Source organism: Uranotaenia lowii, chromosome 3 (genome assembly GCF_029784155.1).
Source record: "Uranotaenia lowii strain MFRU-FL chromosome 3, ASM2978415v1, whole genome shotgun sequence".
NCBI lineage: Eukaryota > Metazoa > Arthropoda > Insecta > Diptera > Culicidae > Uranotaenia > Uranotaenia lowii.
In genome coordinates this window covers 293,392,952-293,419,674 of record NC_073693.1, presented here as the reverse complement: position 1 = coordinate 293,419,674, position 26,723 = coordinate 293,392,952, and the positions used below count along the sequence as shown (strand labels likewise).

At 33.0% G+C, this 26,723-nt stretch overlaps 1 protein-coding gene across 3 annotated transcripts in view; it reads left to right on the top strand.

Annotated features, from left to right (window-relative positions):
- The window catches only part of LOC129758533 (small G protein signaling modulator 2-like), a 72,506-nt gene that overhangs the window by 7,501 nt on the left and 38,282 nt on the right, over window positions 1-26,723 (top strand). Inside the window, exons 3-7 of one of the 3 annotated variants that reach the window (XM_055756052.1) lie at window positions 5,107-5,476; window positions 5,732-5,761; window positions 16,620-16,840; window positions 25,985-26,157; window positions 26,252-26,471. In XM_055756052.1, the coding sequence (XP_055612027.1) occupies window positions 5,461-5,476; window positions 5,732-5,761; window positions 16,620-16,840; window positions 25,985-26,157; window positions 26,252-26,471 (660 nt within the window). In that variant the 5' untranslated portion in view covers window positions 5,107-5,460. Of the gene's footprint in view, window positions 1-5,106; window positions 5,477-5,731; window positions 5,762-5,828; window positions 5,856-16,619; window positions 16,841-25,984; window positions 26,158-26,251; window positions 26,472-26,723 lie in introns of all 3 variants that reach the window. The other 2 variants (XM_055756053.1, XM_055756054.1) reach the window with 2 other exon arrangements.

Here is a 26,723-nt window from a genome sequence, read left to right as displayed (position 1 = left end):
GCTCCTCAGATTTGCCCGTTCAGAGTAAGAGCGTGTATGTTTTTCGCTGTGCTCTTCCCAAACGGAGAATCTTTAAAAAATGCTCAGTTACCTCCAGAGCGACCAAGCGTCCACCCAAGTGTGGGCAAGAGAAGCAAGCAAACTGATGAAGTGCGTCCCGGTGCAGATATATTCGTTCGCACTCAGGCGAAAGAGACGCTTTACAGAAAACTCGGTTTGTCTTCATCGGTTGCGTCTGGATCGATGTTTCGAAGTGCGTCAGAATTTACAATGCAGAAAATAAATCTAACGGAACTAAATTAATAACGCCAAAGGTAGTTAAGATAGAATGCTGGTGTCTTCGACAATATTGCTTTGTATAAAAAAGCGCATATTTTGATATGAAATATAAAGTTTAGAGGTCTACCAATAGCAAGATATAAATCATAACTTTCTTGTTTAGCATTTTAGAGCTTAAGTTTTTTCTACAAAGTTATTTATCTCAATAAAACACACAACTTTGCTCAACATGTCAAAGTTCTACAATCTTAATCCAAGGAGCATGGTCTGCAATTTTCATTCAATCATTTGAATCTAGACTGGTTCACAATCGAATAACTTTTTTGCTGCCAAATGAAACTTACAAGTTTCAGGTTGCTATGAAAGGCAGTAAACAAAACATTCAGACCGGTCCGCAAAACAGTCAAATGAAAGAAAAAAAAATCGATTGAAAATGATTGCTTTCATTTTCATGCCTCTTTGAAAATCTTCAAATGAGTAGATTATAAATATAAAAATACAAATTATAAAAAACGTTCAAGCTGTAAAAATGAACAAAAAAACATATTTTTTCAAATTTTAGAATTTTTCTTTGCTTGTAAAATCGATACCTCTTACTTAAATCAAAAATTAATATAAATATTAAATGAATTTCAATTTTTTGGTTTATTTTCTTTTTGAAATAGTTTAAAATCACAAAAAAACTAGAATTAAAAAAAATCACTTAAAATCACTTAAAACGTTTGAAATTGAAAATTTTGATTTTCATTTGAAAATCATCAGGTGCACTTTGAAAATCATTAACGTTATCATCATCAGAGACACCGACGAATTTCAAATGAAATCATCGTAAGCAAGCTTACAGTAGTAAGATTTGGCCTTTTATTTGAAAGATTTTTCTGTTGTGAATGTGATAAAAAAATTAAAAAAAAAAACTTTACAAAAAGTTATTGTTATTATCGCGCTATTTTTTAATCTATTTATGCGAATTAACAACTTTTCCCAAAACACCTATCTGCACCCACAATTCAGCCACTGTGCCAATGACGGCATCATTGGTACAAGGCATCATTGGTACAAGAAGATAACGCGACCGGTGCTGATTCGATTTGCTCCCACCGGCATTAACCTCCCAAGTTAACCGAATTGCGTATGTCTGAAAGAAACAAAATAAAAACGAATTCACGTCCCTCCATATCGCATCACAAGACGAAGAAGGATAGAAATAAATACCGGCCAACACCAGGCAGCCAGCGAACCGAGCACTGTGCGTGTGAATGTAGCAAAAGCAACAACAAAAATATCCTTCTAATTCAATCTACCGGCACCGGCAAACCACGGCCGAGCTGTGCGTGTGTATGCAGTAAAAGCAACAAAAAAAACATTGCTTCAATTCAATCTACCGGCAAACAACCGCGGCTAAGCTGTGCGTGTGTATGTAGCAAAAGCAACAGCAAAAACATTCCTTCAATTGACCGGCAAACAACCACCAGCCAAGCTGCCCGGCTTTAGCAGCTGTGTATATGTAGCGTGTGTATGTAATAGCAGGCAGTAAGCAAACACAGTTCTCATTCAATGGGTTTCCCGTTCCTTCACTCCCGTTCCCTTTCCCGTTTCCATCACAAAACAAAGGAATACCTTGAAAGGAGACCAAACGCCGGGAAGCCTCCGTCGTGCGTTTTTTTGTGATTGATCAGTGGCAGAAAGCCTATGACAAACAGCCCTCGTCTTGCATGAAGCTCCATTAGTACACTGGTTAAGATGACGGACTGGCAAGACGAATTGAATGGTGATATGAGTTCGAATCCCCCCACGGCGCTGTGGTTATTATTTTTATTTTCTTGTTTCTGGGATGGATTATCCAATAGGAACGAAATCCAATAAAATGTTTTTTCTTGTTTCGCTTGAATGTAGTGGTCATGCATAATTTTGGTTGGAAGCCGAGTCCTTATGCCAGTTACGGTTTTTCAAACATACCGTCTTCGGCACAGTGCACATTTCAGAGCATTATCGGCACAGAGATTTGCTAAAAAGGCATTGGATTTCTGTTACCTCTTCTATGGGTGTGGTCATTCCTGAGCGAGTTCCTCTAGATTGATGTTCTGCACCAGGACCAATGATTAGCTACGAAAGCTTTCTTCGGTCAAAAAATATCAAAAGCATAGCGGTAAAGAAAGATAGATCCTAAATTTTACGATTTGTGAAAGTTTTGCAGTTTTATTATTAAAATTTGTCCCAGATTCCTGCGTATTTTTCATGGTTTGTTTAATATACAAAGATTTTTGGATAATTTTAGTAAATGTTACTTTGCGTATTGCTGCTTTTGTAAATTAATGCTACCCACGTACGATATTTAAACTACATAAACCTAAGTATACAGCAATTCGCGGATGCCCGGATATTGTGAAAAAACTACTTTGATTTTGCCCAGTTTTATCCACATTATTTGGAAAATGAAACAAGAAAATCGAATTCAGTTTAAAACTGTTTGTCGAAAATTGGATTTGTGAAAGTTTGTTTCATCAAAAATCAAACTAAAACTTTCTTTCGTATGCTTTAAACATAAATGTAACACTGCTGATGTGTTGCGACAAAAAAATGTAAGTCGTTTTTCTTCACTAGTAAAATGTCTGGAATTTCCTTAGATTTGGCCGGATATTATTCGGTTTTTGGAATGGAAAATTTCAATTTTCAATATTATTTACCCGGTTTTCACCATGTTTTTCAAATAATTTGCCAGGAAGTGCCCGGCCCGGCTGCGTACAAAAATATTTTATACATAAACCTACATTGGACCTCTTCGACTGATGCACTGTTCCGCACTGCATAGCGGATTTTTTTTAAGAAAACATTCCTGCATTGAAATCTGTCTGGCTTGATACACTGAGCGGCACAGCAGCGTCGCTAGAGCACAATTTTCTAGCCAGCTCCTTCTCTTTTCTTTAGAGCGAGCGACGTCCACCCGACCGTCAGAGCAACCGCAATCGGGCGCACTCGGCAAAAAGATAAGTGAACGTTGATCGGCTGAGCAGTGCACTCGGAAACCGAAATGATAAAAGTGTAATTCGTTCTCTGCTCTGTTCTGTTTGCGAGGTGTTGGACAAGCATGATTGCTCGATTAGGTTTCGGTAAGGTTCCATAAATGTTTAATCAGTCTCGCCTGAGGACAATTTAGCAGACTAATCTTCTTCGGTACGATCTGAACATTGTTGTATTTATATCAAGCCATCGCGTCTTTCGAATTGTGAACTGATGCCAAATGTGGCCTAAACAGTACCTGGTGATCATGCTTGCGGATCACTACCGAATTTTTCGGAAAATTGATGACTCCGTTTCGTCAATACTTTGACCATCCCGTACAGCATAACACTGGTCACGTGGAAGTGTTTTGTAATCAAACATGCAACAGATTTCGTCGTCGATGATAACGCACACCGATTTCCCACACAGCATTAGATCAAATAATTTACGGGCTGTTGGTTTGACGGAAGCAGTTTGTTTTTTACTCGGCTTCGGCTTCTTATATTTCTTCAGACCCAATCTTGCCTTGGTATGATGGATAATGCTGAGAGGGCCAAGTTTTTGGCCACATACCGAACTAACACTGTTTTCTTACTAGTGTAAGCACGCATGACTTTGCGGTCCAAAGTTTTGTCCACCGGACCCGGTTTTCGCAAGGATTTTTTTCTATCCATGAAGCTGCTTTCTTCTCTGTACTTCCGAATTGAATCTCAGACCGCTCCAATGTATACTACTCCCATTTTCGCCAACTGACTCAACAAAATGTTGGGGATAGTAAAAACTTTTTGGAGGATATTTTTGCGCTTTCCCGGAGAAATGCTTCTCATTTTCACTAAAATTATTAAAAGTGGAGCTCACGTTGCACAGATTTTTGAGTTAAACGTTTAGACTGTTAACAACAACACCCAGCAGAAATCAACTGTTTAAACTTCATCCGGAATGAGCAAGGTTGCATCAAAATCATGCTTAGACATTATGGGACACCCTATATCTGTAATTAACCAAAATTCAAAGTTGTGCTTTGCTCAAGAATCGACACTGAACAATATTGAAAAGTTTTCATATACAGTTGAACCTGTATAATCAAAACCTGGATTTTTATGGCACTAAACCTCTATAAGCGAGAGTCAAGAACCTCCATAAGCGAGAGATGTTTTTTTCAGCTATATGTACTAAGGAAAAACTGAAGATTTGATACCAAACTATTTCTGATTCTAAACTGACAATGTGATACCAAGAGAAACTGACATAGGTAAAACAGTTTTATCTACCTGTTTAAATTTATTTTTAAAAGTTTTCAAAAGTACGGCAACTAAATTACCCATAAATCAACGGCCTATTCCATTTGGAAAATGTTCAAGCACTTGCAGAACTTCCCCATAGGGACCAGTTATGATTAATTCATTCTCTGTTTGGTGAAATTACATTTTATGTTTCTCGCTCAGATTACAGTCTTGACAGGGAACGAGAAGAATCTCCAAAGGGTTAAAATCTGTTACATATGGTTTTCAAAAATAAAAAATTAAAACAAAATGTCACACATTCTTTTTTTTTTAATTTAAATTCAATCAACAAACATCCAATCAATATTAAATATCAAAGCTGGTAACACTGCGCAACAACGCCTCGGGATTGGGAGGGATGCAGGGATGAGATGAAAAATCGTGCAGATTTTCAAGATTTCTCATCTTCGATGCACGCCTTTTGCCTTTTGCCATTTCGAACGAGTAGTGGGAAAGCTTCTCTTTTACCATCTGGATACTTACATACAACATAGCACTTAGAAGATACCTAGTAGTAGTTATTGAGAGCATGCCCTCATTCCAGCGCGTTCCTGGTGCTTATCCTAGGAGGAAGAAAGCATCCGACCAAGACCAAGTCCAAGACGAAGGCAAAATCACTTGTGAGATTGTGCAGGCTTCGAGCGTTTCTGGGAAGAGTGCGCGCGTAGAGCCGCGTATAGCGTATACTATAACACCTAGCCACCACCTCATCGCATCGTATCGGCTGACCGGCCATCTATGAAGGAAGTTTTCTGATTTCTTCTTCAACTCTTTCGGAATCCCGAGGGCGATCAGGATAAGCAGCTGAGCACTCTGAATCCCAGAAAGTTCCAAAGAAATACAACAACCGAAAAAAAAAACCGAAAAAAGCACTATAGTTATAACCAATATCAGCAATATGTCGGTCCACACAGGTAATTGCAAAAATGCCCTAACTTTCTTTATTTGAAATATTCGAAGCTGCGAGTTAACTGTGTTGCACTTGGCTGATCGATAAAGATAACCTCAACCTTATTTAAAAAAAAAAACTAAATCTTCAAACCAGATTTCAGTTGTCCTCCCCTCTGTTGCTTTCAGGCATTTCATTTCTGATTTTTCCTATCAATAACTGTTTACGTTAATTTTTTTGTTTTTTTTTCTTCAACCCGATTTTTGTCTCGATCAAATAGTGCGCCACCTGTTAAAGTTGCTTACAGTAGGTAGGAGTTGGTAATTTTTTTCTTTCATTTTTTATCACTTATCTGCTTCTCTCGGTGTATCCGGTAGTGCTTACGAATGACGATAAAATGATAAGTAAGAAGAAAACTTCGTTTGTAGGTTTACAAGTAAATACACATTACTCGTTACGGGTTTTGTTGTTGTGGGGGTAGGAAGGAAGAAAACCGATAAGGCGTTTGTATTTTGCTTGCAGTGTGGGTGTGGGGGAAAAACTCTTGCTCTGGAAATTGTCATTTTACGTAGCAATGTTAATCCATGTTGCTTGCGGCGACCCGAGCGAAGCAAACAAACTTCGTCCATCGCATCGTAAACAATATGGTGGATGGCTGTTGCTGAACTTTGATTCCATACGTTTGCCGATTGGGACGGTGCTGAATTGTTTGTGCTAGTTTATTGCTATTTCTTTAACACCAGTTTTGATTATTCAATCACTGATAAACTTTAAAATATTAACAAGTAATAATTTTATTTAAAAAAAACAAGCAAAAATTACACATGGAATCAATAAATCCAACCATTTGGCATTTAAAACCTACACATTATTCATGGACGTCTAGCAGTAGCAGGAGGAACACATTAGGAACGTCTGCTTGTATCAGTTTATTTTTTGTTTCGGTTCAAAATGGTGGCTCCATAGAGACCATAGATTCCCAGTTGGATAGCAAATAATAGAGCCGATGCAAATGTATCGGCACTGATAGATAAAGTTTATTCCATATTGAAGAAAAATTTGAGGCAGGGAGGGCGAAACTTTTCTCAGCGTTGTTTTCGTTGAATATTTAAAAGTTTAATGGCACATTTTAATGAAGTAAATCCTGACAAAAGATACTACCGAACTGTATACCTCACAGCGTTTTTAAAATATGTTCAAACAAAATAAAAGGATTTCTAAACTTTGGCTATATTATAGAGGAAACTCTCGCTTTTTTTTAACATACTCTGTGCGAAAAAAAATCATCGTAAACAAGATTTTTTATTTATTTTCTTAAGTGGTTTACTAAAAGTTTAAAAAATCAACCGTGAACAAAAAACTTGGGAATAAACTATCGAAAATTACCCGTGAAATTAATCATAATGTTGTTAATAAAATACTTCTAAATCATGCAAATCTTTTTTTTGGTATTGTCAAGAAGTTTTTTTTTTAAATATTTTGAGCTTCATCGACCGTTCTAAATTTAATAAAAATGTTAAACATATTTAAAATATACTGGCTACCACGCTTAAGAAATGATTAGGAATTAAATTAAAATTGCGATGATCCCAATTTCCTTTAGTCCCCCCTTGCGTAGTTTTTGAAATTGTGAAGTCGATTTTGCCAAAAAAACTTTTTTTGATATGACACCAGATTCCGACGTTTTATGCATTTTTAAGCAATTTGGCTTCAAAATTAAAATTACAATTTTTCCCATTTCCTTTGGTCCTTCTTTTGTGATTTGCGAGGTTCTGAAAACCGGAACTTTGAGTGCTCAGAGGCATATCCGATTGAGCTGAAATTTTGCACAGGTCAGTTTTTTTGGCCATACTACAAAATGTATATGGTCGGTTTTTTGAATCCCGACATGACCCATTTGGCTGCCACTCTACTGTTCAATAAGTTCGAATACAAATTAATTTAAAATCCTCTGGTCAGAATAAAAAAAAGTTCGAATAGAAAGGCAATTTTTGATGATATCTGATAATTGCCGCCGTCCGTTTCGTAGAGGAAAGCGTTCAAGCCCTCTAAGCTAAGGTTGCCAGAATTTTTTCAGCACGTATCCGGGCCAAAAAAATTCGGAAATTTTATATAAAAACCTGGCAAAATCCGGGCATTTGATTTCAAAATTTATGACAAAAAATCCGGGCAATATCTGAGAAAATTTTTTCAAAACCCACAAATTACTCAACAAAAATCAAGAAATAAAAATTGAATAAATTTTTTTTCTCATCAAAACTTATCGAAATACTTTAAATTGCAATTTAGACTTCCAAAAAACCCGTTCATAAATATTTTTATAAATCTTGCTCAAAATATTTTAGTTTTGGAGGCATAAATTTAAGAAAAAAATTTTTTTTCGTTTGATTTGCTAAATAAAGTAAATAAATCCGGATCAAATCATGGGCATGAGATCAATGGTCATGAGATCGAATTCTGGTCACGGCAAAAATAGTACACTTTCTGTGAATTGGCTTTAGCATGTGTAAGATGCTAACCACCATTTACTGGAAAGATGTACGCACGCTTATTGTTAAATTTATGGAATCCCCAAGAGGAAATTCACTGAGATTCTTTATGTGTTTGTGCTTGTCAATGGGCAATCACATTGAATGTTTTTTTTTTTATTAAATCATTAGAACGAGCTTCATAGGCTTTTCAAGTCCATTGTACACGACACGCTCCTCTGTTACGGATTTTTCGTTCTACATACGAATGATAACGATTTTATACGGAGTTAAAATAGGTTCCTATATTTGTTTATTCTCAACAATATGATATAAAGAATTATTCTTAAGAGTCAGATTCGGAGGGCTTGATACTTTATATTTTAAATCAAAATTTTCCAAAATCAATATTTTTGTGTGTTAAAATAAATACTACATGCAAAACAACCCAAAAGCATCATAAATTACTCATGTAAACTAGTCAAGCACTTAATTGACGAGTTTATCTTACTTATGTTGTGGAATAATTCTATCGTCCACCATTTTGATAACAATGAGCTGGCACGCAACTTATTTTTAGACATTTCAAAGCAAATACAAAAAAAAAAGATTTTATATGAAATAAGCATAAGTTTTCTGTACTCGTTTATTCTCGTCAACACCAATTATCATGAGAATAAGCCATGGGAGTCATATTTGGTTAACTGGAAGCCGTTAATTTTGGTCCAAAAATCTTTGTTTTTGCCTGTACCAGTATTTGTGGTGTAAGAACCCGAAAAAATGAACAATCAATAAAAATTAACTTTTCAACTCCAGGAATAGTTTGTCTGGTGATAATACATAATTGCTTTACAAAACATTTGATTTATGTGCTACGGCTTTACCACACACAACAAAACGATGAAAAGTGTTTTCAAACTTATCGAACACCATGTATATGGTGGCTCCAGAGAGTTGAGTGCAGATTTCCACGCATAACGAATTACCTGATTCCACACAGTTTACTCTATGTTTACCTATTTCTTTGCTGAAAAATTTAGCCACTTTCTCAGAAATTAGATTCGAGAAAATTGATTCATTTTTGATGAGGCATCGTCTAGCACTGCCACTACAAAATCCAAGAAGCTGCAAAACAATCTAATTTGACAAAAATTCGCGGTACCGACAAAGGTTTTTTGATTTAATTTTAATTATAGATATTCAGCTTCGTTCGGTCTACCTTTTTGTTGATTTTCTAAAAAAAAGACTGTTTTTTTATTTGAAGAAAATTTGCGGCGAAATTTAGCCTTCAATTTATTTGTGAATAATTTACATAAAGCTGCAGTGAAAAATACCAACCTTCTCGCATTAGAGAAACTGTTTTTTTTTCTAACCTAACAAACCACAGAACCTCTTCCATTCGGAAATCCATTGGAAAAATTGGATGTCCATCTACAAACGTACCGGAATCAATGGGAGAAAAGGCGTTAAACTTCGAATCATAGAAAATGAAGTAAAGTAGATTTTCCGACCATCGATTTATTTTGCTATCCACATTTCAGTTGAAAGAACTGGTGAAAAAAGATTTTCGACGGTTAATCCTTCTCAATTAGAAAAAAAATCGTCCAACAAGAGTCTTTGAAATATTTCTGGGATTCGGTCACAAAATTTTGCTTAAAATCACACCAGATTAAATCAGTCATTTTAAAGTTCATCTTGGCCAAACGTGGCTTTTAGTCATGCCTATGTTGGCTTTCGTCCAAGCATACGGCACGAGGCGCTCCATCCGGTTGATGTCCTTTTCACTAAGTAAAGTTACACGCACGCCTCACGGAGAGACATTAGACCATTAGAGGATCATCAGAGAAAACAAAAGTGTCAACATTGCTCAACCGAGCGGGTCCGTTTATGTACACTTTAATGTCGCCCGTATGTCTGAATAAATGTTTGATTTAATTATCACGCTCTCTAGCGTTCGCACCCTCTCTCTGCCATATGGACGGATGCGGTCAGTGGTGCCCAATAGGTTTTAAATGAAAAATAAGCTGAACGAATTTGATTACAGCTTATCAATATCGCTTCTTTTAAAAAATTATCATCTCAAACGGAATATTCATACATACGCTAGTCACATAAAAGCAGTTTACTGTTAAAGTGAAACTGTTTTAAAAATCAGCGTTGTTTCAAGAATTTTGATGGGTTAAGAAGCGCTGCTCGGAATCATCAGTTGCTGATTATTCTTTTTGCATGGTAGTGGTGGCGATTTCGCTCTTTTTCGCCTTTAATCATAACTTCAACCCCACACTGCCGACCTCAGAACAGATACGCTTTGGCTTATTCGCCAGCAGGAACAACACACGAAATAACGTTAGCCCTAAGAAGATATGTATGTGTTGTCGGACCTAAACCTCATAATGTATTTTACTAGGAGTAAACAAAAAACTTAAATCAGAATAATAAAATTAAATAAAGGACAAATTTACTGTTCTTTTTGGGATTTGCATCCTCAGGGATAATTCTAGCCAACACATTTAGGATCTTAGTGAAACTTTATGTTTCTTTGAAGAGATCTAATTTATTTAATACTAAGGTGCAGGGGAAAACTGTACAAGACGCACCAGCGGGGTAAGATGGCCCATTTTAGAAAAATGCTAACCTATGGCTTCGAATGATGTGTTTCCTTATTTTCATTGGGGCAAATAAGCTTTTCTATCATTTCTTAAGTGAAAAGTTCACTAAAAGGACCTCAGGAGGATTTATTGAATCTGTGTAAAATTTGTAATTTTCCATGCCTAACATACACTAAAGTATTTTTTACGCTGTTTGATTTTGATCAGTTTTTCGGCTTCTTTTAACAAGGTTTTCTTTCATGGGTACGGTTCTTCTACACGGCTCTCGCGAAACAGCATGTTTCTTGAGCGAATTTAATCCAAATTCCATACGATAACGACGGATTTCATACCGCGTAAAATAACATAGTGCATGGCTGTAGCAAAGGGGGGGGGGGGGGGTGGCTTAAACCCCCCTGAGGGTCCAGAAAAACAAGCGAGGTATTCTAATCTACACAAGATATTTTAAATTTAATACAATAAAACTTGAATAATTGAGAAAAGTTATTTAATAGTCACATAACAATCTTTACTCAGAAATGATGCTAAAACCTCAAAAATTAATTCGAGGATCAGAATTCTGCTACAGTTTTTCAAAATTGTTCTGTTGTTGTATGAAATACTGGTCCGAATATTAAATTTTAAATGAGATATTTTTCATTATTTGTGGTTACATATTTTCATAATCAAAATTGTATTAATGTTTTCATTTTTCGGATTCCTTATCCAGTTTAGGACTCTTGAATTTCAAATCATAGCATCACTAGAAATAAGAAATGAAAAGAATTTAGGATATTTTGATAACAGTTTTCCCAATAAAAAAAAAGAAAATAACAAACCATCCAGAGTTTATGAGTTTAAACTTAATTCTTATGCAGAATTCAAACATAACAAAGCTTCAAAATGGTTTTACTAGAAAAGATCATTAGATATTCATATTTTAACTCAGGTTTACAATTCGTATTGGAATTAAAAAATCAAAACAATGGGACTTATTCTGCGAGGCAAGTGACGTGAAGTGATTTTAGAGTCACCCAAGGTCTTTAGATACACTGGGTTCTTCGACTTTCACAGTAAGTAGGCGAGAAGTGAGCGGGGCTCTCAATGAGTTTGTTTATTTTTTGCTCAGCTTTTCTGTGGTTTGTTGGTAAACAAACTTCATGAGTGCCGCATAGTTGCAAAGCCTACATAGCCAAAATGGTTGAATCGGGAATTCGATATTCGGTAACACCTCCTGTATATATACACACCTTGGAGTCACTCTAGCAGGTGAATGCTGTCACTTGAATGAACTTTTTTTAACTGTCACCGTATTCTCATAGGCGAATGGCGTGACTCGAGTCGATGGCAAGTGACTTTAGAAGTAGTAACCTATTTCGCAAGTGACTCGGAAGCGATACAAAATAAATTTAAAATTGAACGTTGAATTTATGAACTTTTTTTACTTAAACTTTAAGGTTCACTATTCAATAGTTAGAAAATATTTGAAAAAGTCTTTCACGATGGTTCTAATTTAATTTGAATAATTCCATTTCAATCATTATCAAAGTTTTAACCTTGAGTGTTAAGCTACTAAACCAATTAGTCAAATGCACATATGTATTAACTTTTCAATCCTAAATATTAGCTTAAAAGTTCTTGAAAATTTCTATTCTGGAATTAAATTCCAGATTGATAGAGCAATTTTTGAATTGTTTAAAAAAAAAACAAAGGATAAAATATTAAAAGGAAATGATAAAGAAAACTGATTAGTTTTATTTTATGTCGTTTATAAAATCTTATTGGTTATTTTTGAGTTAGATACAAGACTCATAGTTAGAGAATGCACCGTGGGACAAGAATTAAAATCTGAAACAAAAAATTGTATCTTTAGAAGAAAAGCTTGCTTTTGACCCTGGTAAACAAGATATATTTTTAAAATTTGAATTCAAGATCTGAATTTCGGGTACACAAGCATCAGGGTTCAGAAAGTAAAATCCGAGAACAAAATGTTAATTTCTTTTTTAATTGCTATCTCAAAAACATGAAATCTACTCAATGATCATATCATCGAAAAAAAGATTCTTCTGGTTTTCTTTAATAAGCAGACATTCGTTTACTATTCATATCTATAATAAAAATTTAAGTAACATTTCAATAAATCATTCAGATGTTGTAACACTGGAAGTTTCTACATGCCGCTGTTTCCAATGAAGACCTGCTGCTACTAGTGGGACAATTGTTGCTAAAGCTTTTGGCCACAACGTAAGGGGCGGTTTTCTGCTCATTCTTAACTTTTCCTGTTCCTACATCTGCACTCTTCCTTACACCGTCGTTTCTTCCGTGTTGGCCAAGAAACACACACGGGTATCGAGGTACTTATTATCCGCACCATCCAGAACTGCAATATACAAAAAACGCAAGTATTTCTGGGGAAATATTTAACATGAAGTCATAAATAAAAGCTAAATTGAATCAAAATTATCTTTTCTTATGCCTGAACTTCTGTATCTGGAAAACAAAACTTTTTAATAGTGTAATGGGCGTTGGAATCGAAAAGTTATTCTTTCTCTCCTTAAGAAAAATCCGTAAGATCTGTCAAAAGTTGGGTGAAATTTTAGCTGCATCTCACTTGCTCTAATAGAAAACCATCACCCAAATTCGGCAGCGCTTCCATCGCCTATTCATCGCTCTGCTCCGCAAATGAATACAATGACAAAATTCAATGAAGATACAAAGGGAGGTAATGCAGAAAGTTTTGTATTTATTTAATAATAATTAAAAAGTACAAAAATATCACTTTTTTGGTATCAAAGAGTGTTAATTTTATAACTGGAGTTACACGCAAACACAAATAATGGATTAAAATCCTAAGTGAAACGTGAATGCGTTTGAAATTTTCAATAAAGTTAACAATGTCATGCATGCATTTTGTCTGATCTGCATCACCTTATTATGTAAGCTTGTTGAGAAAAAGTAATTTTCGAATGAACTCCAGAGAAATGTCAATGCATAAGTTAACTTAGCTGCTAAGGTAAAATATTCCGTTATTTGTATTTGTATTAGTAAGCCATCAATAAATTAGTTATGAGAATGGCTTACAACAATCGGACACATTCACTGTAACTCGTAGAATCTAAATGCTTTTCGAAGATAAAGATATTTGCCTAAAGAAGAAATATTTAGACAGGCTTAATGCAACTTCTTCCCTTCGTTAAGGTTCATTTTGGAATATGACCTCTTCTTATTCCAATGATCAATTTTAGCAAGCAGTGCGTCAGTTTTATCAAGTTTTATTCGTGAAAAAATCTTATTTTGTCTATAACACAAAAACGTGACACAACTAGTTTGTGTAGCATGGTGGAATGGTTAGAAAATGAAAATCCAACTGGTATTATTACTTAAAACCTCCTAGAAATGTTTTTATTCAGATTCAGATTTAATTCAGATTTAAACTTAAAACTTCAGAATTTGAATTAAGGATAAATTAAGGCCTCTGAAACAAATTTTCCATCTGGGCTCATATTTCAAGTTCTGACCTGAAATTTTTTTTCGTTTTTTTTGTACATTCCAATCGTATTGAAGTTCGGAAAATTCGAATTTTGAATTCAGGTTCAAAATTTAGATTCAGAATTATTATTCCAAATTCTGATTTCTACTCGTCTCGGAAATTAGTTTTACAATCAAGATAATAATATAAAGATGACTTTTTCGTTGAGTCATTCATATAGCAAGAGATTTCAGACTTATAATTCCAAATGTTACTTCAATTTCAATATTTTTTACTTACTTTAACCTTTCGAAAATTTAATTTATTTTCATCGATGGTTAGAAATTTGCTCAAGAGTTCAGTAGATTTGTTTTATTTGATTTAAGCAGAGATTTAGTTTTTTTTTTAATAAATTGGAAGCTGTCTTAAAATAGTTAAATATGTAATTCTAATTTTTTTTTTGTTTGCTTTTTTTTATATGTCATGCACTGTATCCGGATGAAATATTTGTCACAATTTAGAATTTCAGTTCAAACGTATTTATAAAAAATTGGCTGAAAGGGACAGAAATTATTGATGAAAAACTGGATTTTCATGCTCCTGCCGAACAAAATGTCTGAAAACCCATACAAACTTCAGGCTTATTGAGCGACTCCTAGGATCCTAGGATCAGTTTTAGCCTGCAGCGCATAACTTATTCAAAAGTAGGATCATTTGGGGCACTCTGATCCACACTTACATGTTTTGACGTTTTTTGAAAGACTATAACTTTAAATAATATTCCAATCTTCAAAAGTTGCAAGACAACCTGTTTGAAAAGGAAATGTATTAACTCAAAAATTACAGGAAAAGTACCTACTTTTCACGCGGTTTTCAAACAAAATTCCAAAATTTTCCAAACAAATGTCAGACCCCTGGGTCTACGTCAAGCTTCGAGCTGATTCGAATTTGGTATACGACCTTCTGAAGGGCTTACGAATAGTTTACTTATAACTTGGAGTGTGTAAGATTTATTAAGTTTTTCCTTTCATACTGATTTGAGCTACTCCAAGCTTCACTCTCTGGAGCCACCTTTCGTCCTGATCATTTAAGCTGTTTGAAGACTTTTGGATAGCGCGAGAACAACGCATGAATACAGAAAATATTTGATGCATCGTTTAGTAATCTCGTTTACAAAAAAAAATTCTGGGTAACTCCTGGAGTTTGCGTTTTCTTGTTACGGTAAAACAAGCACATTTTATCACCTTTCCAACAACTACGAAGTTGAGTCTAGGAGTCTCCTTAAAATATAATTTGACGTGAATGGACAAAGCATTCAAAATGCAGCTTTTTCTGCAATTTTTGAATGGAAGTTCCATGGTTCCAGCTTTGAGTCTTATGAAGTTTTTAAGTCAGAGAACAAAAAAAAGTTCCTTTGAAAAATGGTCAAACTGCTCTATTCACATTTAGAAGTTGCACATTGATTTTGTCTGCTGGACAGGATATTTATTGCGAAATTGTCGTGCGATGAAGTCCTTGAATTGATTGAATGATTTTTATCAAATGACCAACTACAGACATCCTTATTCGCAACAGCACAGCAGAGGTACATTTAAGACAACCACGTAATTTGTTAACAGACTCACTCTCTGGAGCCACTCTTTATACTCCCCTTTCATATTCAGTTGGGTTCTGCCAGATTAGTTCAGTGGTATTTGTTGATTATCAAAACTATTTAAATAGTTGAACGTGTTAACGTTGGTTAACTTTACTCTCTGGAGCCACTTTTTTCTAATGAGGTTTTAGATAAATGAGCCGTTAGAGAGCATTTAAATCATTGACAAACCAACCACTAAATTATATTTTTTAATTTTGGGATCCGTTATTGTGATATTTTATAGCAAAATGTAAATCCAATTGAAAACATAGCTATGTATGGTATTAACATTCCAAGCAACGCTGTTAAAATGTTGGTGAAGGTGAAATGATCTTTGAGAACTCAAGCGGGTCTATAATAAAGTCGTGTGAAAGGTTTTTTTGATGTGGATTGAATGGCGGATAGCCATTTATGGTGTAAAAGTTCGTCAAACCTTATAGTTATAAAACTCCTACTGAACAACAGTAACTGTCTGTTTTCATATTTGTGATTATATCAGGTTAATGATAAAACCATCTCCAACTTACCTTTAATAACATTGTTCGATTCAACGCCTATTTGTAACGTTAATTTTTAGTGTACATAAGTATAAGTTTACCTCAGCTTCTTTTTAGTGATTCCTAATTTCCCGTTTAAGCTACTGCTCAGTCGATGTCTTAGTAAATGTTTGTTCTTGTTTCTTTTCTTGTTCGGTTCTGTTCGATACTCCACTGCGTGGTTTTTTTGTGGGATTGAACAAACCGTTACCGTGTACCTACTTGTGTGTGCCCCATCTGAAACAAAAAAAAACACCACACGTGCGCGTTGATCGGCGCCGTGGCTTCCCACCAAAATGTGTTTCGCTGGTAAAATTGTTACTGTCAAAAATGTCGCATCCTTCATGACCCATGAAATGAAAACAAAAAAAAAACACCATCACCGTGCACCATTCGCTCCTGCACCGCAACAACAAAAAAAAAACGCTACAAAATCTCAAAAACCGTTTGATCCGACCTACCCACTCTCAGATAATGTTGATTTTAAAGAAAAGCTGATAGCAGCTGTCAAGAAAGAGGTCAAACAGGTGATGGAGGAAGCGGTCACCAAAAAGTACATCCACGAGGAATCCGGCTCGGTTACGACGCTCTGCGCTGCCGTTGAGGCCTGTCTCAGTCAGGGTCTGCGGAGAAGGGCCCTCGGGTTGTTCAAAACGTCCTCGACAACGGCCCTGCTGCACAAGGTCGCCAAGGTGAGTGTGTTCCCCCAGTGAAATCCCCTTCCATCCTCCAGTACAGCTACTAAATACAGTATCCAAACCCAAAGTTTTGACTCAAGCAAAAGAAAGACATCGAAAAAGCTAACGAGTGATACGTGAATTTTTCACCCTCCTTACCTAACTTGTGGACTATTTTTCTTTGATTTATGTTTGTGAATTTTTTTACTCGAATGAAAAACAATGGCGCACCAAAAGTTTGAACTGGAATGAAATAGTACATCGCACATTGGAGATTTTGTCCTGAGTGATCGTGTTTTGATGATGCACGGAGCTGAAAATTTAAATTGTATTGATGCTTTCAACTTACAAATCCAAATTGAAAAGAAAGTTCATCAGAGTCGCAAAACTCCTAAACAACGGTCACCGTTAATTAGGGAGTCCAGTTTAAATAATTTTTCAAAATTCAGAAATTAATCTGAACTCAGAATTCAGGACTCAGAACGCAGAGCCTGAAACTCAGAATTCAGGACTCAGAACTCAGAATAGGAATCTCAGAACTCAGAATTTAGAGCTAAGAAGTCTGAACTCAGAAATTAAAATGAGGAACTCAAATCTTAGAGCTCAGATCCACCGTTGCCAGATTGAAAGCCGGTCCGTAGATTTGACGAAATCGAAAAATATACTGATGCGTCGTTTTTTTGGTCGTCAGGTAGAATTCTCGTTTATCTGCAGAATCGCGTTAATTTTTTCCATAATCCGAAGAAAATCCGTAAAAAACGCTGAAAGTCCGTAAATCTTGAGCATTCGCCTTTGCTCGCTCTTGAAAATAAAAAAGAATTAATCAAAACATGTATACATTCAATACATTTCGAGATCTGTGGAGAACTCGAAAGGGTTTTTCGGAAGTTCAGACTGCGATTCCGGTTACTGAGACTTGTTTATGTTTACATTCAGAACTAGACAACAGGCGATGGAAGCGGTGCCAAATTTGGTTGATGGTTTTCCACTAGTGCAAGTGGGATGTAGCTAAAATTTCACCCAACTTTTGACAGATCTTACGGGTCTTTCTTAAGGAGAGAAAGAATAACTTTTCGCTTCCATCGCCCATGATATGCATGTCTCAAGTCTTCCGGCAAGTATGGGAGATCGACTGTCCCTTCAGCAACCGACATCAGCAAATTTCAGAGATGGACATTCTTAAATTCATTTTCACTTTTTATACCTTTCTCTACAAAGAACTAAAAGGCTTTCTCCTAATCACTACGCAACGAGCCAAGGAAAAAAACCAACTGCTTCCCCACATCACCGAAAATTATCGGGATGTATCACTCTCATCACTTCCCGCAACCAGGCATCAGCATTCTGAAACAAACCAAAAACTACTTCGGAAACTTCCGCCGGTCACTTATCCTAGCGTTTTTCACTGTTTTGTTCTTCAACTTCTTCAAAAACTTTAATTTAATTCAAATTTTCATTGAACGATAACAAAAACGCGTGCGTCGCCCAAAAGTCAAGGCTTACTTCCTCAGAATATAGAATTGAGAACCTTGAACTCAAACTCAGAATATAGAATTTATAACTCATAACTCAGAAATCACAACTCGGATCTCAAAACTTAGAATTCAAACTCATAGCTCAAAACTAAGAACTCAGAACTCATAATTAAGAACACGTAATTCTCAACTCAGAACTAACACATAATTCAAAAAATAAGTCTGCAGAAGAGATTAAATATTCCAAGATGTTGAAGAAATGTATACCTATTTTTCAAATGAATCCAGATAAAAAGATCTTCACTGGTAGACTTATTTTTTTAATCCAAAAACAATACGGCTTTTTTCAAGCCGATATGATCTAGAACAGAGCTCCAAACCCAAAAAAACAGAACTGAAAACTCAGCACTCGGAAATCAAAACAACGAACTCACATTATGAAACTCAGAAACTTTTAATCGGTACTCAGATTTCAGAACTCAGAAATCCCTAAAACATCTGTAACATTTGAAATCCCTGAAATTTTTTAAAATTTCCGATAACTTCAGATAACAGATTGGAGATTTATGTATTTTTCGAAATAATTATGATTCCCAAATTTCTCAAATACATATTCTAATTTTTCCAAACCCTAAAAATTTAAAACTTCTCAAGATGGCATTTATCTTGAAATGAAATAAATTTTAGATATGTTTAAATGTTTTAAAATTTTCAAAGTTAAAAAAATTCTTAGAATGTTGAAAAAAATCTTACATTCAATAATGAATTATAAAATCTCAGAAATAAGGCATGATAATGATTATTCAAAACCTCAATATTTTATACAAATTTTAAATTTCTTTTTAAAATAATAAAAATTAAGAAATTTATAAAACAAAAAAGGAATTTCGGTTATTTCACAAATCTTTGAAATTTCACAAGTCTCAGAAATCTCAGATACATACTTCAAATTTAAATTCCATCTAAGTTTTAATTATCCTCAAGAATCACTGTTGTTTCCGATATCTCCAGAATCTCAGATGTTTCGAAAATCTCTCAATTCCTTTTAATAAAAATTAAAAATTTGAAATTTCTTAAGAATCTTGAAATTATTGAAAGTTTGATAAATTTATAAACCATCTTGAAAATAACATAATCTGAAAAGTTTCGGACATCTTAAATATTAAAAAAGTTGGAAATTTCCAGGTTTTTCTGATATTTTTTGGTTTTGCAATCATTTTCAGTGTTTGAAGTTATAAAAAATTGAAATATTTTTTAAATTTACCAAATACTTGAGTTTGTTGAAGTTTTCTTTAATTGCAGTGATTATAGTCTGAATTTTTTACTTTTATTTTTGTGTGAAACCTTTTAATCGGTACTCAGAGTTCAGAACTTAGAAAAAAAACAAATTTTCGTCATCTCACAAATTTTTTAAATATTACAAGTCTCAGAAATGTCAGATTCATACTTCTAATTTAAATTCCATCTAAATTTTAATTATTTTGAGATATTAAATTTATCAGATACCTCTGATACATCAATTTTGAAGTTTCAGAAGTTTCATTCATCGAAAAAATATTGGAAATCTCAATAATCACTGTGTTTAAAGAAAGATGCAAAATCGGAGATGTTTCTAAAATCTTTCAATTTTTTTAAATCACAGATATAACACGCAGAAAATTGTAAATCCCAAAAATATCAGAAATAAGCAAATACTAAAAATTTAAAAAGTCATCAGTATAAGTTCTAAATAATGTTATATCTATGTTCAATTCTTTTTTTTTTAATTCTCACGGTTTTTGGTATTTTCATGATTTAAAAATTTGAAAATTTCTTAAAAATCTCGAAATTATTGAAACTTTGAATTCCAGATATCTTGGAAATGACACAATGGGACATCTCAAATATTCAAAATGTTTAAAATTTTCAGGTTTTTCTGTTTTTTTTTATTTTGCAATAACTTTCAGTTTTTGAAGTTAAAAAAAATTAAAATGATTGAAATTTACCAAATACTTGAGTTTGTTGAGGTGTTCTTTTACTGCAGTGATTTTAGTCTGAATTTTTTACTTTCATTTTCGTGAGGAACCTTTCAATCGGTATTCAGAGTTCAGAACTTAGAAATCCCTAAAAAATCTGTAATATTCAAAATTTCAAAATTTTTGAAATTTCCGATGGATCCGACATCGGAGATTTATGAGTTTTGCGGAATTTTTATGATTCCCGAATTCCTCAAATACTTATGTTGAATTTCTCCAAATCTTTAATATTTCAAACTTAGCAAGATGACATTTATCTTGAAATATAATAAATTGAAGAGTTGTTCACATTTTTTAAATGTTCAAAGTTATGAAAATTCTTATATTTCTAAAAAAAAACTAATATTTAACAGTAAATTATAAAATCTCGTTTGAAAATCTCAGAAATTTGTCATAAAAAGAATTATTCATAACCTCAATATTTTACACAAATTTAAAAACTTCTTATGAAAATCAAAGTTAAAAAATATAAGAAATTTAAAAATCTTAGAAACTGAAAATTTTCCTCATCTTACTAATAATTGAAATTTTACAAGTCTTAGAAATCTCAGATTAATACTTCAAATTTCACAACCATCTTATTTAAATATATTTTGAGATATTAAATTTCACAAATATCTCTGATAAATTAATTTCAAAAGTATCAGAGGTTTCATTCATCGAAAAAATATTTGAAATCTCAAACTCAGAATATAGAATTTAAAACTCATAACTCAGAACTTAAAATTCAGAACTCAGAGCTCAGAACTAAGAACTCAGAAATCATAACTAAGAACACGTAATTCTCGATTCAGAACTTAGAACTCATAACTAAAAAAATGAGATTGTCAGAAGAGGTTTGATATTCCAAGAAGATGAAGAAATGTATAAATTTTCAAAAAAAATTCAGATAAAAAAAACTGTTCTGGCATACTTTTTTTTAAATTAAAAAACAATATGGCTGCTTTAAAGCCAATATGTTCTAGAACAGAGCTCGAAATTCAATAAAAAAAGATCTGAAAACTCCGCAGAACACAGAACTCAGATTGTGAAATTCAGAAATACATTCCTCCAAACCTTAAAAATTTAAAACTTCTCAAAATGGCATTTATCTTAAAATAAAATATTTTTTAGATATCTATTTTTTTATTTTCAAAGTAAAGAGATTCTATTATTAACGAAAAAATTCTTATATCCAATAATAAATTTTAAAATCTTGTTTAAATCCTCAGAAATTCGTCATAAAAAAAATAATAAAAACCTCAATATTTTTCACAAACATTTTTTTTCTATAAAAATAAAAAAGTTAAGAAATTTAAGAAATCTATAAACAAAAAAGAAATTTTCGTTATCTCATTCAAGACTCAGAAAACTCAGATATGTACATGTACACCTCAAATTTGAATTCCGTCGAAATTTCAATTAATTCTGAGGTATAAAATTTAACAGATATCTCTGATATATCTAACATTCAAAGGTTTCAGACGTTTCACTCATCGAAAAAATATCAGAAACCTCAAGAATGACTGTGAATGACTGATATCATCAGAATCTCGGATGTTTCGAAAATCTCTCAATTCCTTTTAATCCTAGAAATAAAGCAAATACTAAAAATTTAAAAAGTCATCAGTATAAGTTCTAAATAATGTTATATCTATGTTCAATTCTTTTTTTTAATTCTCACGGTTTTTGGTATTTTCATGATTTAAAAATTTGAAAATTTCTTAAAAATCTCGAAATTATTGAAACTTTGAATTCCAGATATCTTGGAAATGACACAATGGGACATCTCAAATATTCAAAATGTTTAAAATTTTCAGGTTTTTCTGTTTTTTTTTATTTTGCAATAACTTTCAGTTTTTGAAGTTAAAAAAAAATTAAAATGATTGAAATTTACCAAATACTTGAGTTTGTTGAGGTGTTCTTTTACTGCAGTGATTTTAGTCTGAATTTTTTACTTTCATTTTCGTGAGGAACCTTTCAATCGGTATTCAGAGTTCAGAACTTAGAAATCCCTAAAAAATCTGTAATATTCAAAATTTCAAAATTTTTGAAATTTCCGATGGATCCGACATCGGAGATTTATGAGTTTTGCGGAATTTTTATGATTCCCGAATTCCTCAAATACTTATGTTGAATTTCTCCAAATCTTTAATATTTCAAACTTAGCAAGATGACATTTATCTTGAAATATAATAAATTGAAGAGTTGTTCACATTTTTTAAATGTTCAAAGTTATGAAAATTCTTATATTTCTAAAAAAAAACTAATATTTAACAGTAAATTATAAAATCTCGTTTGAAAATCTCAGAAATTTGTCATAAAAAGAATTATTCATAACCTCAATATTTTACACAAATTTAAAAACTTCTTATGAAAATCAAAGTTAAAAAATATAAGAAATTTAAAAATCTTAGAAACTGAAAATTTTCCTCATCTTACTAATAATTGAAATTTTACAAGTCTTAGAAATCTCAGATTAATACTTCAAATTTCACAACCATCTTATTTAAATATATTTTGAGATATTAAATTTCACAAATATCTCTGATAAATTAATTTCAAAAGTATCAGAGGTTTTCATCGAAAAAATATTTGAAATCTCAAACTCAGAATATAGAATTTAAAACTCATAACTCAGAACTTAAAATTCAGAACTCAGAGCTCAGAACTAAGAACTCAGAAATCATAACTAAGAACACGTAATTCTCGATTCAGAACTTAGAACTCATAACTAAAAAAATGAGATTGTCAGAAGAGGTTTGATATTCCAAGAAGATGAAGAAATGTATAAATTTTCAAAAAAAATTCAGATAAAAAAAACTGTTCTGGCATACTTTTTTTTAAATTAAAAAACAATATGGCTGCTTTAAAGCCAATATGTTCTAGAACAGAGCTCGAAATTCAATAAAAAAAGATCTGAAAACTCCGCAGAACACAGAACTCAGATTGTGAAATTCAGAAATACATTCCTCCAAACCTTAAAAATTTAAAACTTCTCAAAATGGCATTTATCTTAAAATAAAATATTTTTTAGATATCTATTTTTTTATTTTCAAAGTAAAGAGATTCTATTATTAACGAAAAAATTCTTATATCCAATAATAAATTTTAAAATCTTGTTTAAATCCTCAGAAATTCGTCATAAAAAAAATAATAAAAACCTCAATATTTTTCACAAACATTTTTTTTCTATAAAAATAAAAAAGTTAAGAAATTTAAGAAATCTATAAACAAAAAAGAAATTTTCGTTATCTCATTCAAGACTCAGAAAACTCAGATATGTACATGTACACCTCAAATTTGAATTCCGTCGAAATTTCAATTAATTCTGAGGTATAAAATTTAACAGATATCTCTGATATATCTAACATTCAAAGGTTTCAGACGTTTCACTCATCGAAAAAATATCAGAAACCTCAAGAATGACTGTGAATGACTGATATCATCAGAATCTCGGATGTTTCGAAAATCTCTCAATTCCTTTTAATCCTAGAAATAAACTAGCAAGAAATGGGAAATCCCAAAAATATTAGAAATAGGAAAGTACTTCTAATTTAAAAAGTCGTAAATATTAGTTCACTAATCTTATATCGATGTTCTCTACAATATTCAAAAATAAAATAATATTCTCAAGGTCTTTGGTATTTTGGAGATTTAAAAAAATTGAAATTTCTTATAAATCTCGAAGTTTATGGAACTTTGAATTTATTTTTTAATTTCAGGTATCTTGAAAATGACATCATCTTTGAAGTTTCGGACACCTTAAATATTTAAATAATTGGAAATTCTCAGATTTTTCTGATTTATTGGTTTTGCAATTATTTTCAGTGTTTGAAGTTATTAAAAAAATAAAAATTACTGAAACTAATCAAATACCTGAGTTTGGTGAGTTTTCTTTTATTGCAGTTTTTTTACAGATTCCTTAAATTTTTGTCTGAATTTTTTATACTTTTATTTTTATTTAAATTAAAATATTCAATAGTTAGATCAAAAGTTTGGATTCCGTATCGTCTTCCATCAAATTTAAAGGGTCGATACAAAGTTTGAGAAAATCGATTTTAAGCAGTATTAGCAAATGTAGATCGATGTAAGAAGTGAACTAGTTCAAGTGCTTGTTAAAAGCATTAGTTCAATAAGGAAATAGTTATTTTCCAATCTGATTTTTCGATCCAGCAGGTAAATAAGTTTGGCAAATTGATTAAGAAAATCGATATTGGAGATGTATTAGTACTTGTTTGGTTTCTAGCACTTGTAAAAGATGAAAGTTGTGAATTTTTGAGCATCACTAACACGGCTTTCCTTCAACTCTTGACGAGATTTATTCATCTGTTAGGTCGCTAGATGGAATTAGCAGTGATTTATATTTTCTTTTTTTAGATAAAAAAGTAGGACTACATTGCCAACATCAATTTCTTAATCTTTGTGCCAAGATTTTAAACCCACAGATGGGGCTGAAATTGAATGATATTCTCAGGGACTAAACTGGTATCAATTCGAACTGCCACACTGTTGATGAGATGTGGCTTTTTTCTGATATGATTTGGATTTCTGAGATTGATCAAATTTCTGAATGTATTTTACCATCTCAGTTCTGAGTCTATTTGATTTCTGTAGTTACCGAAATTGTTGACATTTCTTAATTTTCTGAGATACTCAAGATTCTTGAGACTGTTGATGATTTTCGGAAGAATAAGTTTCGTAACCAAAGATTTGTGTTGAATTTAACTCAAGGATTTGAAATTTTTTATTCATTTTAGATTTTTAAGAGTTTAGAAATCATTTAGATATTAATATAATAATAAGTTCTGATTTTGTGTTTAAATTTGTTATCTAGAGTTTGTTTATTTTATTGTTAGTTATAGATTTAAGTTGTTTGCCTTGTATTTTATTGGGGCTGTAAAATTTTTATTTGGTTTTGTTGTTCTGGATTGTTAATTGAACGATTTGAATATCATTTATCTGAATCATTCGAATAATAGGATCTTAGTTTTTGTTTGGTAAATTATATGTTAAACATTGCAACAGATTTAAAACGTTGAATAAAAAAATCATGTGTAGTGCTTTTCTAGAAAACAAATAAAACAATTTTTTGCAAACAATATTGATTTGGTGCGTCTGTGAGATAAGACCTATATTTTGAACTTTAAAATAAATACATTAGATACTAAACTCCCCTCGATTACTCCCCCAGTAAAGAAAACAAAAAACACACTTACACCCTAACATTATTACTTAATCGATTGGAACGCTGATGAAAATTAAATGCCCAATTGCAGGTATTGTTTTTGTTTTATTTTTCTGTGATTTCCGACCGCTGCTGTACTCTTTAGAAGTGTACCTTTCAGAAAAAGTAGAAGATTGTTTTATGTTGGCTTCGGTTGTTTTCCGAATACACGTTCGGTTTAGAGTTTGGATTTTTTTTTCTGTTGTAGAATCTTCTCTGGATCTGACCAGTGCTTCCACCAGTTGGATTGTTATACTTCTATACTAGAGTAATTTAGTGTGTTATGGCGTTCGTTATTTGGGAGAATCTGGACACGTTTATCTTGAATTAAGAAAAACCAAAATAAAAATGTAGATCTTGTACATACATAAACAACCCAGTAGTGGCTTTGGCGTTTGTGGATAATTTGCCATTTGTTTGTTTCTTTTTTTTCTGTTTCATTTCTCCCATTTCCGTTACACAGCATTGTCCGGAAGCGGCATGCATTAGTAAAAAAGTACAGGAAATCGAAAACAACGATCCCAACAAACGCTCGTCTTCAAGCAGCGATAGCACCAATAAACCACCAATTTTGAAAAAGAGTAGCAGTCACTCGGTTTCAACCACCACTCCACCACCATCACCACCTGTAGTAAAGTGAGAGAAATTTTTCAATTATTTTATTTAAAAAAGAGGACTTTCTACATCATAGAGTAAGCCTTACAATTTGAATTTAAACTTTTCTCCGAAGGTACCTTTGGATTCGGTTGGCACTTTACGAGAAGAAGCTTTCGCGGATAATCGACCATCTGGTGACGAACGCAACCCGATACTACGAACGAGACTCTCTGGTGGCCGATCCCGATTACGGTTCCATCTTGAGCTCCCTGCTGGTGGGGCCCTGCGCTCTGGATTACTCCCGTGCCAAAACAGCGGACCACTTCTGGACCGATCCTCCTGCGGACGAGTTGGTAAGTGCCCTTAGACAAATTATTATCATTTAACTATTTAATTAGAGACCTTTTACCATGAATATACTTTTGTCTGAAAATACTTAAAAATAGCTTAACCTTATTCAAATTTTGTTCCACATTTCAATTTCTTTGATGAATCGCTTAATTGCTGATTAGACAAATTAGGATTTCACTTTATAGCTCCACGATATATGATGGAGAGGTTTGAGATCTTAGTTTTTTCGTTGAGTCAATCTGAATCAGAAACTG